At 55.9% G+C, this 15564-nt stretch overlaps 1 protein-coding gene across 1 annotated transcript; it reads left to right on the plus strand.

The window, feature by feature from the left end:
- Window positions 1-12677: 12677 nt before the first annotated feature.
- Window positions 12678-15036, plus strand: MAFB (MAF bZIP transcription factor B). Its single transcript, XM_059037534.2, has one exon. The coding sequence runs from the start codon at window positions 13126-13128 to the stop codon at window positions 14095-14097; it is 972 nt and encodes a 323-aa protein (XP_058893517.1). The 5' UTR covers window positions 12678-13125; the 3' UTR covers window positions 14098-15036.
- The last annotated feature ends 528 nt before the right edge of the window (window positions 15037-15564 follow it).

Consider the following 15564-nt stretch of genomic DNA (forward strand, 5'->3'; position numbering starts at 1 on the left):
GGCTAAGAGTAGCTAGCCGCTTTGAGAACTAACTGACGGGGGAAATGTGGGTAGATAACGTCAACACACAGCATTAAATGCTTACTGTGGATTAACCCGCTTGATCTTCCCAACAGTTCTTTGAGGTGCATGTGTTATTAGTTCCATTATATGTACGGAGGAGAGGAGACACAGAGTGGTTAGCTAACTTGCCCAAGGACACCACAGCTAGTAAGTGGCAGAACTGGGATTTGAACCCAGGCAGTTGGGCTCCAGAGCCTGCGCTTCCATGCTGGATGCTTGCTGAGTCGTTGCAGGGAATGGGTGGCTGTTAGTTCCTACACTACGGGGTGTGCTGGGGCGGGGTAAGGCAGCCCTCCATGGCCAAAGGGGGTTTGCTCTTTGAGTTTTACAAAGTCATTATTTCTGTCCCCCACTGCTTTGACGTGGGCCAGAACCAGCTTGACAAAGTCACATGTTGGAGAGGGGACTGGAGGTATAAAGTCCTACCCTCATTTGGGTGGGACTTGACTTTCCTAGAAAAACTCTTCTGAAGACCAGAGAGGTTAAGTGACTTGCCCAAAATCACACAGCAAGTTTGGCCCTGAGCTAGGATTAGAATCTCAGACTCTTTCAAGCCTTGGGCCACTGAATCTGGATCCCCAGGTCGTTCCACGCCCATGTAGAGGGGGCTCTCTCTCTACTCTCCACTGATACCCCATGAGTCATATTCATTTGGGGCAGAACTCCTGTGGGGACGAAAATGGACAAACATGCTTGCCAAAGTCACTGTAGCCATTTAGGGCTTTCTTGGCACATCACAGACCTTCCTGTCTTGGTCACTATCGTAGACGTCCAGGCCTGCTAACCTCATCCTCCCTAAAGCATTCTGGAAACCGAACTTTCCTCTCCCTTGGCCTCAGTCTTGAAGCCAAAGCAAATAAAAGCCCTGAGTCCAGTTCTTCTGGCTCCTAGCTCAGGAGGGCCAGAAGTGATGCCAGCACATCTGCCATGACTACAGCCCTATCTTCCAGATAAGGGAAGTGAGGCTCAGAGAGGGGTGGTAACCCAACAAGCTCACACAGCGTCGCCTACAGTGTGGGTGGCAGCACAGGCTGGACTGTTCCTCCTGCAACCCGGGAGGTCCCCAGAGTGGTCTCCTATTGGGCCGATAACAAAGACCAAGACAATAATGAAAGGTGTCTTTGGGTTCCTTGAGCAGGATCTGGCGCCAGCGCCTGGTGGCTCCACTGGTGCCTTGAGCCCTGGGCGCTCACTAATGGACTGTGGCTGATCCCAGGACTGATTGGCAACCAGCCCCGAGATCCTCAGGGGAAACCTGGAAATAGTGACCTCCAGCCCGGAGACACTGTCCCTTCTGGGAGCCACGGGGAGCGGGGAGAGGAGGGGTTCTGGTTGTTCCAAGGCAGGAGTGCCTCTGAGCCCACGGGGTGAGGGGAGATGAACTGTGTCCCCTCCACCCCACAGCCACTGAGCTGGAACACTAGATGAGCCTTCCAGACTGTGCAGAAAACTGTCAAAATGCCAACTCCTCATTTCCTTTCTCTGCTGCCTCCCTGCCCTGTGCTCCTGGCTGGCTACCATGATACTCTGCACACCTGCCAGGGTGGTAGTGGGACCAATTATAGGGCTCAGAGGTGTCCTCAAATGCCACACTGTGATTCCAAGGTGAGCCAGGCCACCATCACTCCCAAGACAGAGGAGACATCTCTGAAAGCAGTCCTGAGCACAGCACAGGCAAAGGAACAGAGTCACAAGCACTTGGGGAGCAGCGCAGGGGAAAGGGACGTAGAGCATTAGGGCGGTGAGGCTAGAAGGGCAGACCTTGAAAGCAAGGCAAAAATCTAGACTGTACCTGATTGGCAATAAGGATCCACTGAAGGCCTCAGAGGGAGGACAGAAGAGAGAAACCTGGGGACGGCCCAGAGTCACGGATCTCTCTTAAGCTCATCAGGCCGGGTGAAAGGCAAATACAAAACGGAAGCATCTGACCTTTTTCTAGGACACCCAATATTTATGCGCTTTGCTCATCACCCAAATTTTATTCATTTACCCAAAGAGTGCGAAAAAGACACTTTAGGAAACTGCTATAAATCCAGTGCAAGTCACCATGGTAACCTGATTAGCAGCTAAATTAAGTTCATGGTTAAGAAGAAATAAATAAAAATAACTCTTCTCCTTGGCTGGGGCTACCCACTGGGCCAGTGGCGGCTGAGCAGATGCTGAGGTCTTGGAGGGCCAGGGCCTGGTCCCTATAGAGATGCTGGCGCCTCAGTGAAGCCCCGGGGGTTAATACTGCCTGGGGGTTGATGAGGCTCCTGGCGGCCAAGCTGGGGAGTGCAGGTTGTACCCCTCAAGGACAAAGCTATGGTCTCAGGAAAAGGGGCCCATATCCTCCAAGAGAGTCTTCTCGATACCCTGGACCAGGCTTCATTTATCAGAGCATCCTTTCCATGTATTGCCACCCCTCTAGTTCCAGGTCCCCATGTGCTGGGTGCTAGGGACCACAACATGATTTAGACTCAGTTTGGGTCCTGGAGGAGCCCAGTTTAGTGGTAGAAACAGATAAAATAGACACTCTGGACACTGTGTGATAAATGCACAGATGGAGGTCAGTATAAGGTGCTATGGAAACATGGGTCAGTCAGGGAGGCTTCCTGGAGGAGGTGATGCTCAAGAAAAAGACATATGTGGCTGCTGGAGAGTGACTACTTCAGGTGAGCATTCTGGGTTTTCTGTTTGGAGCTGACTCGCAGGGTGTTTGTACTCCAGTGCTAACCTGGAATGGGCTGGCATTGGCCCTGATGAGACCTGAGGGGTTTTTCTTGGGGGCTGTGTGGTTAGCACATCATAGGGATCAGCAGCAAGAGAGATGGGTGCAAAGAGAGAAATGAGCCTCCCATTTACCCTTTCCAAGCCTCCTCCTGGCCGAAGCAGTCTAGTGCAGTGGTTAGAGTCAAACCAACTTTGAATGTTCTTTCTGCCACTTGCTAGCTATGGCCTCTGGGAAGTGATTTCATTTATTTGAGCTTCAGCCTCTTTGTCTATAAAATGGGGGCGGGGGATAATGATAACAGTTTCGATCTCATAAGATTACATTGGGTTACTGAGATGTTGTAAGCTAGATGTGGCATGGACCCTCACAGGTAGCAAACACTCAACAAGATGCTTGCTGGCGTTAATTTCACTCCCTGGGGCCGTCTGCCCTGACTGGGTGGAAAAAGGAGGGTGTGGTGGCCATGGAAATGCCCGGCTTTAGTCTCTTTCAGTAGAAATCGCTGCAGGGAGCAGAGGTGACTGACAGTCCTAGCCACCACCCCTCGGGATCCTCTAGTGTGCTCGAGCTGAGGCTACATTTCCTCTCCGTTGCTCTCAGCCAGTGATGGAGCACAGGGTCGTGATGCCGGGGCTGGCGCTTTCCTACAAGATGCGTGACACTGGTCCAGGGATGCCCCACCAGCCTGGCTGAAACTTTTTTTTTTTTTTTTTTTTTTGCGGTACGCGGGCCTCTCACCGCCGCGGAGCCCAGACTCGGACGCGCAGGCTCAGCGGCCATGGCTCACGGGCCCAGCCGCTCCACAGCATGCGGGATCCTCCCGGACCGGGGCACGAACCCGCGCCCCCTGCATCGGCAGGCGGGCTCCCAACCACTGCGCCACCAGGGAAGCCCCCTGGCTGAAACTTTTCTAGAACACTGCCGTGTCTTCGACTCTTCCCTCCTGCCCTCCTTCCTTGCCCCTCCCCTCTCCCAGATGTCAGGCCCACCTCCATGACCGAAGGCCCTCCCTGCCTCCTCTTGCTCCCTCATCCTTTATCCTTCACAGGCGTGTCCCCAGTAAACCTCTTGCGTGTCTAATCTTGTCCTGGCATTTGTTCCTCAGGACACCCCAAAGGACACAGAGGGTCAGGGGAAGCGTCCCAGAGGCAGATGGCAGAGAGATAAATATGCGACCAACAGCAGGTCACACGGGTGCCTATAGGTGGGAGGTCAGGGCCTTCAAAGACCCCAGTCTCTTCCCATGTCCTTTCCTCAAGCACGTGTGTGTGTGTGTGTGTGTGTGTGTGTGTGTGTGTGTGCGCGCGCGCACTCCCCTGTGCAGCATGCTTCCATCACTGCATTGACCATACATAGTCAATTACTTGGAGAATTAGTTTCCACCTGAAGAAAATGAGTTCCTCAGGTTGTCCCCGACATTTAGCCCTGCAGAAGACCTCGTGCATGGTAAATGCTCAGTCAAAATAACCTGAGTGCCCCTGGGAGCTGTATCTCTCTTAAATTTTTCTTTGAACCAATGTTTATATTTTCAGGTATTTTGAATTGCATAACGTTAGCTTATTTAAGCTTTTTAGTCCTTTGTTTTTGTGACAGAGACATAAATGTATAGACACGTGTAAATCTGTACACCCACACAGAAGGGTGATAGCAGCCTTGCTTCATGGGGGCCACAACTGTCAGCAGACCCTTTAACCCGCCCTCGGTCTCTGCTGAGCCCTCCACCATCCCCCTTTCTCGAAAGGAGCTAGGAGTCTCTTAGCTCAGCTGCACGGGATGAATCTTCTCTGGGTCTTCTCCTTTCCTCCCACCTCCGGCCCCCAGCCTCCGCCCCCATCTGTCCCTCCCTGCTCAGCAAGATCAGGGAAGCTGCAAACCCAACCCTTACATCAAAAGGGAACTTGAAAAATACTTGGAGCAAAAACTGCTAACTGTGCATCCTTGCTCCGTGCTGCCTCTGATATTAAATCAGGAAATGGCACTGAACAGTCGCTCCAAACACAGAAACAGGGGTTGTCAACACAGAAACCAAAAGCAATCTCTAATGGGCAGAGGTGAAAGGGACCTGGCACAGGGCCGGGATGGGGGGCTGAGACCAAGGAACGGATTCCTGAGCCGGGCTTGTCTGTGCCGTTTCTCCAGCGTGAAGAATGGAGCCAGACTCACAGACCCGGCCCCTGAGGGCACCTTGTCTCCATGAAAGATGAAAGAGAAATTAAGCACATTGCTTAAATACCTTTGGGATGCTCCTTTTCATTTCTACAGATATTTATTGAGCGCCTACTATGTGCCCAGCAGTGAAACAAACAAAGAAAAATGCCTGCCCAGGTGGAGGTGATCTTCTAGTCAAGGATGGGGTCTGACTCTGGCACGGCATTCAAGGCCCTTCAAGTGTTGGCTCCTGCAGCTCTAAATCTAGCCTCTTTGAAATAGCCCCCCAAGTGCCTGAGATGGTACCTCTGTTCTGTGTGTTTGTTTGGGCTGGGTCTACCCCTGGGTCTTCCTGTACTTCTCTGATACATATCTGCTCAGCCTTCAAAGCCTTAGTTAAGTGCAGCCTTATCAGCCAACCCCTCCTCTAACCCCCTCCAACAGAACCAAGGGCTCCTTTGCTGGGGATCTGCCAGCATCACCACACTGCCTCTCCAGCTGCAACGGCAAGGTTTGCAATTCTCTGGAGGGGAGGAAAGATGCCATGCCCACCCCTGTGCCTTATATCCCAGTACTGGTCACAGAATGGACATAAATAGAATTGACACCAAAAAATGAAAAACCTTGTTAAAATCCATTGTTGGTGTGGCCACGGGGAAACAGGTTACTTTCATATATTTCCCGTGGAAATTTCAAGAGGTCCATTCTTCTTAGACGCTAATTGGACAGTGTTAATGTTACAAATGCGTTCATCTTTCCTTCAGTTTGGCCATTTCATTCCTTACTCTCTATTGCAGAGACATACTTGTACACACGCAAGAAGGAGCAGGTAAAAAGTGATTTGTTGTAGCATTGTTTGCAGTCGTGAAAGATGGGAAAGCATTTAAATGTCCATAAATACAAGACTGGATAAAAAAAACTACAGAGCATCCATTGGACGAACTGTAGCGTTTGAGTTAAAGAGCAAAAAGTAGATCTCGACGTATAGACGCAGAAGTTGCTGAATAAAAATAAAAAGCAAAGCTGTAGCTCTAGACATATCTGTTAAAACTACATTGTTGCATTTTGTTACAATGAGAAAGTAGGCTTGTATATCTTGTATAATTCATTTTTACAAGAAGAAAGGGAAGAAAGAGATTGAGTAACCATAGAAATTCCTGGCTGAAATGAGCCGGGGCTCAGATGCAGTCAAACATTATTCCCTCCATCAGGCCTGGACCGCAGTTTCCAGCAGTGGGAAGGTGCCACCCACTTCCCCTGTTCTCAGAAGCTTGCTCCCCAAGCTGTGATGAGGATGTGGTGGGAAGCTGGACCCCTGGGCCCCTGAAGAACATCCAGAGAGAGGAGAAGGGAAGAGGGGAGACCAGTGGGATGGAATCACTCAGATCATCCAGATTTCTCCTGAGTTGGTCCTTGGTCTAAAGAGGGAGGGTAAGGATTGGTTTAGGAATGATTGTTAATTAAGGGAGAGTAGAGGGCTGAAGGGTATTCAGGAAAGGCCTGAGGGTTCTGAGATATCGTACTGCAAGGCAGCATCCGTGTTTGCCTCGTTGTTAATGTCATTCATTCATTCATTCACTATTCCACAACTGTAATTTTGTTCCTCCTGGTATGAGATACAGAGATAACCGTCAACTTCTATATAATTTCCTAAAGTGTGCTTGTACCCCGAACATCAGAATTACCTAGGGAACTTACGAAAATGCAAATTCCTAGGCTCCATGTAGATCTATAAAGCCAGACTGTGGCTCAGGAATCTGTATTTGCAACATGTTTTCTCAAGCAGAAAACATATGGACTCATTGACCAAAGCCTTTCTCTGACCTTCTCGTATTATCTCCTAAGGCCTCTCCCAAATCTGAGGTCTACACGGATCCAGCTTGGAGAGGGAAGGGATGGAGGGGAGCCCTGCCACATGACTCTCGTGTGTGTGATTTCCCCAGAGTGACCATGACCTTACCCTGGCTCCTGGGCTCTTCTCCCCACCTCCATTCCCAGCTACACCCCAAGTCTCTCTGGGGCCTGGGAAGAGCCACAGACCACCTCTTCTGTCTAAGGTCTTCAGAACCAAGGGACTGACTCAGTCTAGGCAGGGGGATGGTATGTGCAAATGCCTGGTGGAAGACAGAGCTTGGGCTGTGGAAGGACTTACAGAAGGCAGTGAGCTTGGAGCATTGTATGTGTGTGTGGGGGGGCGTACGGTGAGAGATGAGGTGGGAGAAGTTGGCAGGAGCAGATAGATCATTCAGGGCCTGAAGGCCATGCTAAGGAATTCAGTTCTTTGTCCAAGTATTGAAGGAATCCGCAGTTAAGCCCAGGAGTAGGGGGTGAAGGTAGAATGAACAGATTCATATAACATGAAAACTGGCTCTGCTGTCCTGGAGAGAAGAAGAAAGTCTGAACCAAGGCCTCTGTAGTCATCCAAGCAAAAGATGAGGATGGTTTGGATGAGGGTGAAGGCATTGGATGGAGAAACCGAGGTCTTAAGTGATGGTTGAGCTGTGGAGGCATGAGGGCCTCAGTCCTGGGGAGCAATGATGAGGCGTCAGAGTCTCTAATGCTGCCCTTGGGGTCACGGGGAGGGAGTGGGGGGAGGGAGCCCTGCTGGTCATCCCTCACTGGCCTTGAGTGACAGCGAACTTCTCATCAGCATTGAGCCCTCTTCTCCCCACACCTCACCAGATGGATGGATGGGGGCTGAAGGTCAAACAGGCTGAAGTTCCAACTTAGGCCAGAGGCAGGACCAAGGATCAAGGCCAAGATTAGGGGTCAGGCTGAGGCCAAGGGTAAAGGTCAGGACCTTGGAGAGGACTCTGCAAACTTTATCGCTTTTGGCTTGCATCCCGCCTTGGTTTCTAACTCCCGCCCTCCAGCCCCACACAGTCAGAGAAGAGGGAAGAGAAAAAGAGTCAGCCCAAGGATGTTTGAATGCCATCGAGCAGAGGACGGACACGTTCATCACTGCCTTGATAATGGAGCCCTCGGCAGAGACTTGGCAAAGGCTAGAGGCTCAACTGTGACCTGAAAGGAACCACTAAGTCTGCGGAGAGCTGGAGATCCTGACCCAGAGAGCAGGTCAAGTGCTGTGCTGACACCTGGGTCCCTGGGATGCCACCCAGTCGAGATCAAGACCACGTGCTTCATAGTATTCAGAGTACTGGACTTAGGGCCAGAAGCTCCAGCTTGTCACCACTGTGTCACTAAAGAAATTACTTAACCTCTCAGAGCTTCTTTCTTTGTGTAAGATGGGGATAATCCTCCCCACCTCCAAGGGCAGCTGTGGGACTGAATGAGTTGATAAAACTCTTAGGACACTGCAATACATCTGTATTTCCCTACCTGCCTACCTGCCTACATATCTCTGTAAAATAAAGATAGTAAGAGTCACTACCTTATAGAGTTGTGAGAATTGAAAGAAAGAGTGAATTGATAAAGGCTTTGAAAATCTCTGTACAGTTGGGACTGGAAATTATTATTAAATATCCCATCTGTATTGGAAGCTATACTGCCCAGTGGTTGTCTAACACAGCACTGTCCAATAGGAATAGAATATAAGCCACATATGTAATTCAAAAATTTCTAGAATTCACATTAAAACAAAGTAAAAAGAAGCAGATAAAATAGGTTTAATAATAAATTCCCATTCCCAGTGTGAGTGTGTGTGGGTGGGGGGGCGTTGGGTGTCCCTGGCCTTCAAGGGAGGGAGCTGGGAAAAGGCTCTGCAGAGTTGGGGTAACTCTGGCTCCCTACTGGGACCTGCTGTATCCTTTGGGTGCTTAAAGCCAGCAGGATCCAGAAGCCCAAGATTACCTATTAAGAAGCATTGGGTTAGAATCTGATGGCCACTGTGTGAAGCAGGGAACATTGCAAGTGACAGTTGCCTTTGGGAAAGAGGAAGAAGAAGGGAGAACTATCTTCTGCCTCTTCTTGGAAGCCAAAGGCCTTGGGAAGCTCCGAGGAAGCGGGAGCAAAAGAATCCCTTCCTCCCAAAGGCCTCGGGAAACGTAGCCGAGATTTCAGGGCTCCTTGGAGGAGACAGGCGATCTGACATCTGGGTGATGCAAATGCAGAAGGCAGGGTCTTGGGGGTCCCCTAACTCAGGTTCCTCCCTGGCAGAACTCACCCTGGGGCCCTTGGGACCACCGGCTTCCCTTTGGCGACCCGGGATAGTACGATCCTGCAACGCACTTGGCGTAGAGGCCGGGAGTTGCTGGCTCTGCGAGTCGAAGCGTTCCGCGTGCCGTGCTTCCCTAACACCCGCCACCCATACCGCCCCCCACACCTCCCGCACTACCTCCCACGGCACCCATGCACGCACAGAGACGCCCACTCGCACGCCAGACACCTGCAGCCCTCTGGAAACGACGGGTGTACGGTGTACCTCGGGGCTGAACGCGGCTGCTGGGAGCGCCGCGCTAGACTGGAGGCGCACGGGAGAGCGCGCCGCTCTCGGGTTAGCGGGCGGGCTGGGCAGGGGCGGCCGGGAGCGGCGCGGCGAACCTCGAAACCGGTGAATGGCAGTGGACCCTTCGTTCCCTTAGGGAGTAACTTTTTCACCCACTCCCCAAGGGGTGCCCCGAGGCTCCGCTGTGGCTCGGACATCTCTTTGATCACCATCGGTAGCTGAAGAACCCCCAGGTGGTGCGCTCAGACGCATCGTCTCTGCCTCAACCTGGGGTGGGTAAGGAGAAGGGGTGTAAATTTCAAATTAGAGTTTGGGGGTTTAGAGACAACAAACTGTTCAGAAGAGGTCTCTGGCCGCCACCAGTCCTCCTTAGCTTCCCTTCAGAAGAGGCTTGGGGGCACTCTACTCCTGTGTCTCCTGGCCTCCTTCCTTTCCACTTCTCTTCCTCGACTCTCCACTTCTCCCACCAGCCCTTCTCTTTTCTTCCCCCCACCCATTACCCCACTAGTCTTTCAGGGATGGGGTGTAGCCTCCGGGTACGCGTCGACCGGGAGCCCGGCACGCTGACCTTTACAGCCCCCAGGCTCGGCGAGGAGGCGCCGGCGTCGGCAGGCGGGAGAGGGATGCCAAGGGGTTTGGGAGGCCACGACCGCGCGGCGCAGCGCTGCAGGAGCCGGGAAGGCGAGGCCGGGCCCCACCGTGAGCCGCTCTGCAGCGGCTTTCACTCCGGAGCAACCTGAGCATCTGCTTCACTTTTACCCAGTTTCCAACAGTTTTTGTTGGAGGTGGTTGGGGGTAGGGTGGGTAGAAGAGGGACTGGCTAGGCTGGGAGGGTGGCAAAGAAACGGGTTATTGGGGAAGGTGGACCTAAGGATGCACAGATATCTCAGTCAGAGCCCAGGGTAAGGGAGTAACCGAAACCCGAGACAGAGGCACAGGGACAAAGAGGAACGCGGCAGCCCAGACAAAGCCCGGGTGCTAGAGACTCTGAGACCGCGGCAGGATGCCCGCAGGGGAGCAGAAGGCTAGAACCCTCAGAGCTGGGGCTTGAAGGAACCCTAGGGCCTCGATGGGCCACACTCCCGAGACTCAGGTTTGGTTCTCGACATCAAGGGTCAGACAGACCAGAGGGGACACAATGAGGGCACAGACCGGCCCGGCCGCCTCACTGCACTCGCAGAAGGCCACAGTGTACGCGGGAGGAAGGGCGCTGCCGGCTGGGGTTCAGCGGCACCGGGAGAGGCCAGTGCGTTTGTCCGGACCTGGCCGCCTTGTAGCCTCAGCCATAGTCTGCATAGAACCGAGACGGCCGACCCAGCGTAGCCTCGGAACGTTCCCCTGCTGAGCCGCGATCCGAGTGCGCTCTGGCTGCGTGAGAACGCGGCAGGGACAGGCAGGGTGCTGGTCCGCAGCGCCCAGCTCCGAGCAGGGGCGGGGCGGCGGCATGGCCCGCCCGGGAAGCTCTCCCTGGAGACAGCCTGATCCTTTCTGCGGAGAGCACGCGTCTCGCAGAGGGTTGAAGACGGGCTCTTCCAGCACTACAGTTGCTGATCCAAACCTTTCAGTCCAAGTTTTAGTTCAAATATATTCATTTTATTAAAAATAGGCGGCCCAATATCATACCTCACTCGAGCCTTACCGAGGGCGCAAGAGAATACAGTTTTCAAAATTAGTTTTCAAAATTAGTTCAAAATATAAAAATATTACCTTCTAACACTTGAAAAAAAAAATCTGGCTGCGTCCGCATTAGTGGGCCCACCTGACCCCTACGCGCTGCGTCAGTCGTGCTGGTCCCGCACAAGCAGCGGCTGGACACACTCACCCGGTGCGCGCTTCTCCTGCTTTTCGCTGCTCGCGCCCAAAGCCGAAGAGCGGAAGGCGACGCGGGAGGCGGGTCGGGTCTCCGGGTACAGCGAATTTGCGATCTATCCGGTTTCTGCGCCCGGGCCGGGGTCTAGGGAGCTCTTATTTCGGGCCATCCTGTACCCGATACGGAAGGTGCGCAGCGCCCAAGCACTGTCCGGATGCCGTAGTGCGGTGCGCTCAGGGGTCCCCGTCTGCGCTCGGGGGAGGTTTCTCATCTGACAGCCCTGGGGCCCCTCGCTGTGGCGTTTCCGCTTTCAGCCATCCGCCTAACTCGGCCTAGGATCTTCTCGAGCAGGGAGCCGCCGCCGAGCACCCCTCCCCGCCCCTCCGCCCCCCGATCCCCGGCGCCGGGGCGCGGAGTTTCATGGGGGGAGATCAGCGTGGAACTCGCGGCTGAGTCCGAGGACCGACCCGAGAACCTGTACGTGGCTCTAGGGGAATCTGTCTTGGGCTCCGGTGCACACACAGCCCGCGTTCCGGGCCGGCTTGGGTTGGGCGCGTTGGGAAGACCCAGCTGGGTCCGAGTCGTCGGCCGAGACTTCCAGTTGCGGGCCCCGCGATTCGGCGCGCCTTTGCGCACAGTGGCCACTTGGGGTCGCACTTTATGCCTGTTTGAGCCTCTCCTCAGCTGGCTGACGCCGGGATCTGCTTAATCGTTACAAAACGTTCAAACAAAAACAGGGCTGGTTTCCCAGCAGCCAAGAGCCACCCGGAGCACCGTCCTGGGCTGGCCTCAGCCCCCAACCTCGGAGAACTCAGGGTTCACTGCGTTTGGCTGGGGAGAGGGCTTCAGAGCCTTTGGGCCGATTCCTTCCCCACTCCCTTCATCTTTTGCATTTGTGGGTGGGGTGTGCGCGGAGCGGCGGGGCCCGCCGAGTCCTGTCTTGGGGCTCGGCCACCACACCCGCCAGGAGGGGGACGGCTCCCGCTTGGCCCGAGGAGTGTCCTCTGAGGCTGAGTTGGATTTGAACACAACTCTTCGAGCCCCAACCCTGCCCCCAACACACAAACATGCTCAGCCCTGCAAAAACACAGCCACGCACTGCACACACACGGCCCGCGGCCGCGCTGCACACGGAGCGTCCCCCACTGGGCGGGGGACGCTTGGGAACAATGGACGCGAGAGGTGTCGTCCCGGCGCTCATTCTGAGCCTCCTGGGGGTGACACGGACTGGGGTTGGGGGAGCCAAGGGTAAAGAGGGAGGAGAGCGCGCGAGGCGTGGACGAAGCGGCCCAGCCTATGGTGGTGGAGGCGGGGGGGCTGGCACCGAAGGCGAGCGGGCGGGGGCCGGGACACCGAGGGGGTGGGGGGCTGGGCCCGGGCCGGCGGTCCCTCTCTGCTCCAGCCCTCCGCCAGGCCTCGGCGGCTCTCCGGCTGCTCGCGCCGCCAGTCAGCTGACACAGGGGGCGGAGGAGCTGTCAGGCGCGCCCCGCCCTGCGCCGCCGGTCTGCGGGGCCCGTACAGCCATTGGCCAGCGCGCCGGGCTGCCCGGGCCCCCGCGCCCCGGTGACATCAGGGAGGCGATAAAAGGCAGCGGCTGCGCCGGATCCCGCACAGCTGCACCGCCGGGCTGCGAGCGGCTGAGATTGAGAGAGCCCAAGAGCAAGAGAGCTAGAGAGCGAGCGGCGGGCGCTCGCCCGGCGCCACCCCTCGACCCGGCCGCGCGCCCCGCTCGCTTCTCCGCCCCTCCCGGCTCGGCCCGGCCCCGGCTCGGCCACAGCCCCGAGCTCTGGGGCGGCGCAGGCAGCCTCGGGACTCTCCCGCGCGCCGCCGCGTCCCCAGACAAAGGCTTGGCCGGCGGCCCCGGCCCGCTGCGCCCTCCGCTCCCCACCTCCCGGGCTCGCCGCTCTTCGCCCCCGCTCCCGGCTCGGCGCGCCCCGGCCGGCTGCAAAGTTTCCCGGGCGGCGGCGGCTGCGCCTCGCGTGAGCGATGGCCGCGGAGCTGAGCATGGGGCCTGAGTTGCCCACCAGCCCGCTGGCCATGGAGTACGTCAACGACTTCGACCTGCTCAAGTTCGACGTAAAGAAGGAGCCGCTGGGGCGCGCGGACCGCCCGGGCCGTCCCTGCACGCGCCTGCAGCCAGCCGGCTCGGTGTCATCCACACCGCTCAGCACGCCGTGCAGCTCGGTGCCCTCGTCGCCCAGCTTCAGCCCAACCGAACAGAAGACCCACCTCGAGGACCTGTACTGGATGGCGAGCAACTACCAGCAGATGAACCCCGAGGCGCTCAACCTGACGCCCGAGGACGCAGTGGAGGCGCTCATAGGCTCGCACCCAGTGCCACAGCCGTTGCAGAGCTTCGACGGCTTCCGCGGCGCGCACCACCACCATCACCACCACCACCCACACCCGCACCACGCGTACCCGGGCGCCGGCGTGGCGCACGACGAGCTGGGCCCACACGCGCACCCGCACCATCACCATCATCACCAAGCGTCGCCGCCGCCGTCCAGCGCGGCCAGCCCCGCGCAGCAGCTGCCCACCAGCCACCCCGGGCCTGGGCCGCACGCAGCGGCCGCGGCGACGGCGGCTGGTGGTAGCAGCAGCGTGGAGGACCGCTTCTCCGACGACCAGCTCGTGTCCATGTCCGTGCGCGAGCTGAACCGCCACCTGCGGGGCTTCACCAAGGACGAGGTGATCCGCCTGAAGCAGAAGCGGCGGACCCTGAAGAACCGGGGCTACGCCCAGTCGTGCAGGTATAAACGCGTCCAGCAGAAACACCACCTGGAGAATGAGAAGACGCAGCTCATTCAGCAGGTGGAGCAGCTTAAGCAGGAGGTGTCCCGGCTGGCCCGCGAAAGAGACGCCTACAAGGTCAAGTGCGAGAAACTCGCCAACTCCGGCTTCAGGGAGGCGGGCTCCACCAGCGACAGCCCCTCCTCTCCCGAGTTCTTTCTGTGAGTCGTGGCCGCTCCCGGCCCCCGCCCTTGCCCCGGCCCGGACTCCCCGTCCCGTGTCCCCAGCCCCGGACTCCCCCGGACCCTGTCCCTGCCACGGCCCCAGCCATGACCTGTTTGACTTGAGGGAGAGGGAGGAAGGGCGCGCGGGACGCGGGCGACGGGAGGGCGCGCGGGCAGGCAGGGGACCTTGGCCAAGGCGAGAGCGGTGAGCGCCAGCGGCGCCTCCTAGACTCGAGCAGAGCCAGAGGGAGGCGAGGGGGTGGGAAGTCCCAGAGCAACTTTTCTCCAGGCTGGAGGGCGGCAAGGCATAGTCGCGAGGAGTCGCCAAGGCCGTCTGGAGACTCCTGGCTTCCTGAACTTTGCGCGTTAAGCCGGGGCCGCTTCCTCGCGGCCCGGAGCGTAATCCAGCCCAGCAAGAGAGCAGCGAGGAGAGGAAAGGAGAGGGACACTGGCGTCCCGGCAGGCGCGAGGCGAGGCTGAGCCAAGGAAGGAAGGACAGACGGACCTGTCTGTCCAGGGTCCGGAGAACACTGGCTCTCAGCCCCGAGACGCGGGCCTCAGTTAGGACGTTCTGCGCGCAAATCTCATCAGTTTTATTGCCTGCTCGATTATATAGAAAAAATACGAAAATCTGCATTAAAAATATTAATCCTGCATGCTGGACATGTATGGTAATAATTTCTATTTTGTACCATTTTCTTGTTTAACTTTAGCATGTTGTTGATCATGGATCATAACCCCCTTGTTTCTTTGGGTGAGAAGGGATCGCAGTTCGGAAACTCCGGCGGCTGCTTGTCGGGTTTCAGTCTATGGGCTGTAGGCTTGTAAATACCCGCCCCGCCAAACCGCTTAAGAGAACCTGGCAGCAAGCTGAGTGTCTTTGTTTGGGTTTATTATTATGGCATTTTTTTGTAAGTAAAAAAAAAAAAAAACAAAAAAACCCACAAAAAAACCCTTCTGGGCATTTGCATCAGAAAACAACTTTGTCTTGGGGCACCCTTGGAAATTGCATGTTTTCTCCCCCTTCCCTGCCCACTTTCGGGTCCTCTTTTCCTCCCGTTCTAGTTTTCAATTTTGTTTTTGTTGGGAGAAGGAGGACTGGGGTCCCAGCTCCCTAGTACCAGGGCAGGGCAGCTGCAGAGTTTCACACCCTGGAGGCCGGGGAGTGTCCTCACATCACCTGGTTTTAGGGCTACGTTGACACCCCTAACAAGAAAGGAAAGGAAAACAGATCTTGTTTGCTTTTTATTGCAACCAGAATCACTCCAGGGTCCCCACGAAACTCTCCAGGCCCGCACTAATTGCTGGGGCCGAAATGCTCCTCGGGTGACCGGCTTCACCAGCCCAGACTGCCCAAAGGTGACCTGAACTTACGTTGAACCAATCACCACACTCAGAAAGTACCAGAAACCCAAACATTGGCAAGTAATTTTGCAACTTTCAAGTGCGTTCTTTAGACCAATATGTT

Source organism: Kogia breviceps, chromosome 14 (assembly GCF_026419965.1).
Source record: "Kogia breviceps isolate mKogBre1 chromosome 14, mKogBre1 haplotype 1, whole genome shotgun sequence".
NCBI lineage: Eukaryota > Metazoa > Chordata > Mammalia > Artiodactyla > Physeteridae > Kogia > Kogia breviceps.

Coding starts and splice junctions, on each gene's coding strand:
- MAFB (XM_059037534.2), top strand. CDS start 13,126: ATGGCCGCGGAGCTGAGCATGGGGCCTGAGTTGCCCACCAGCCCGCTG.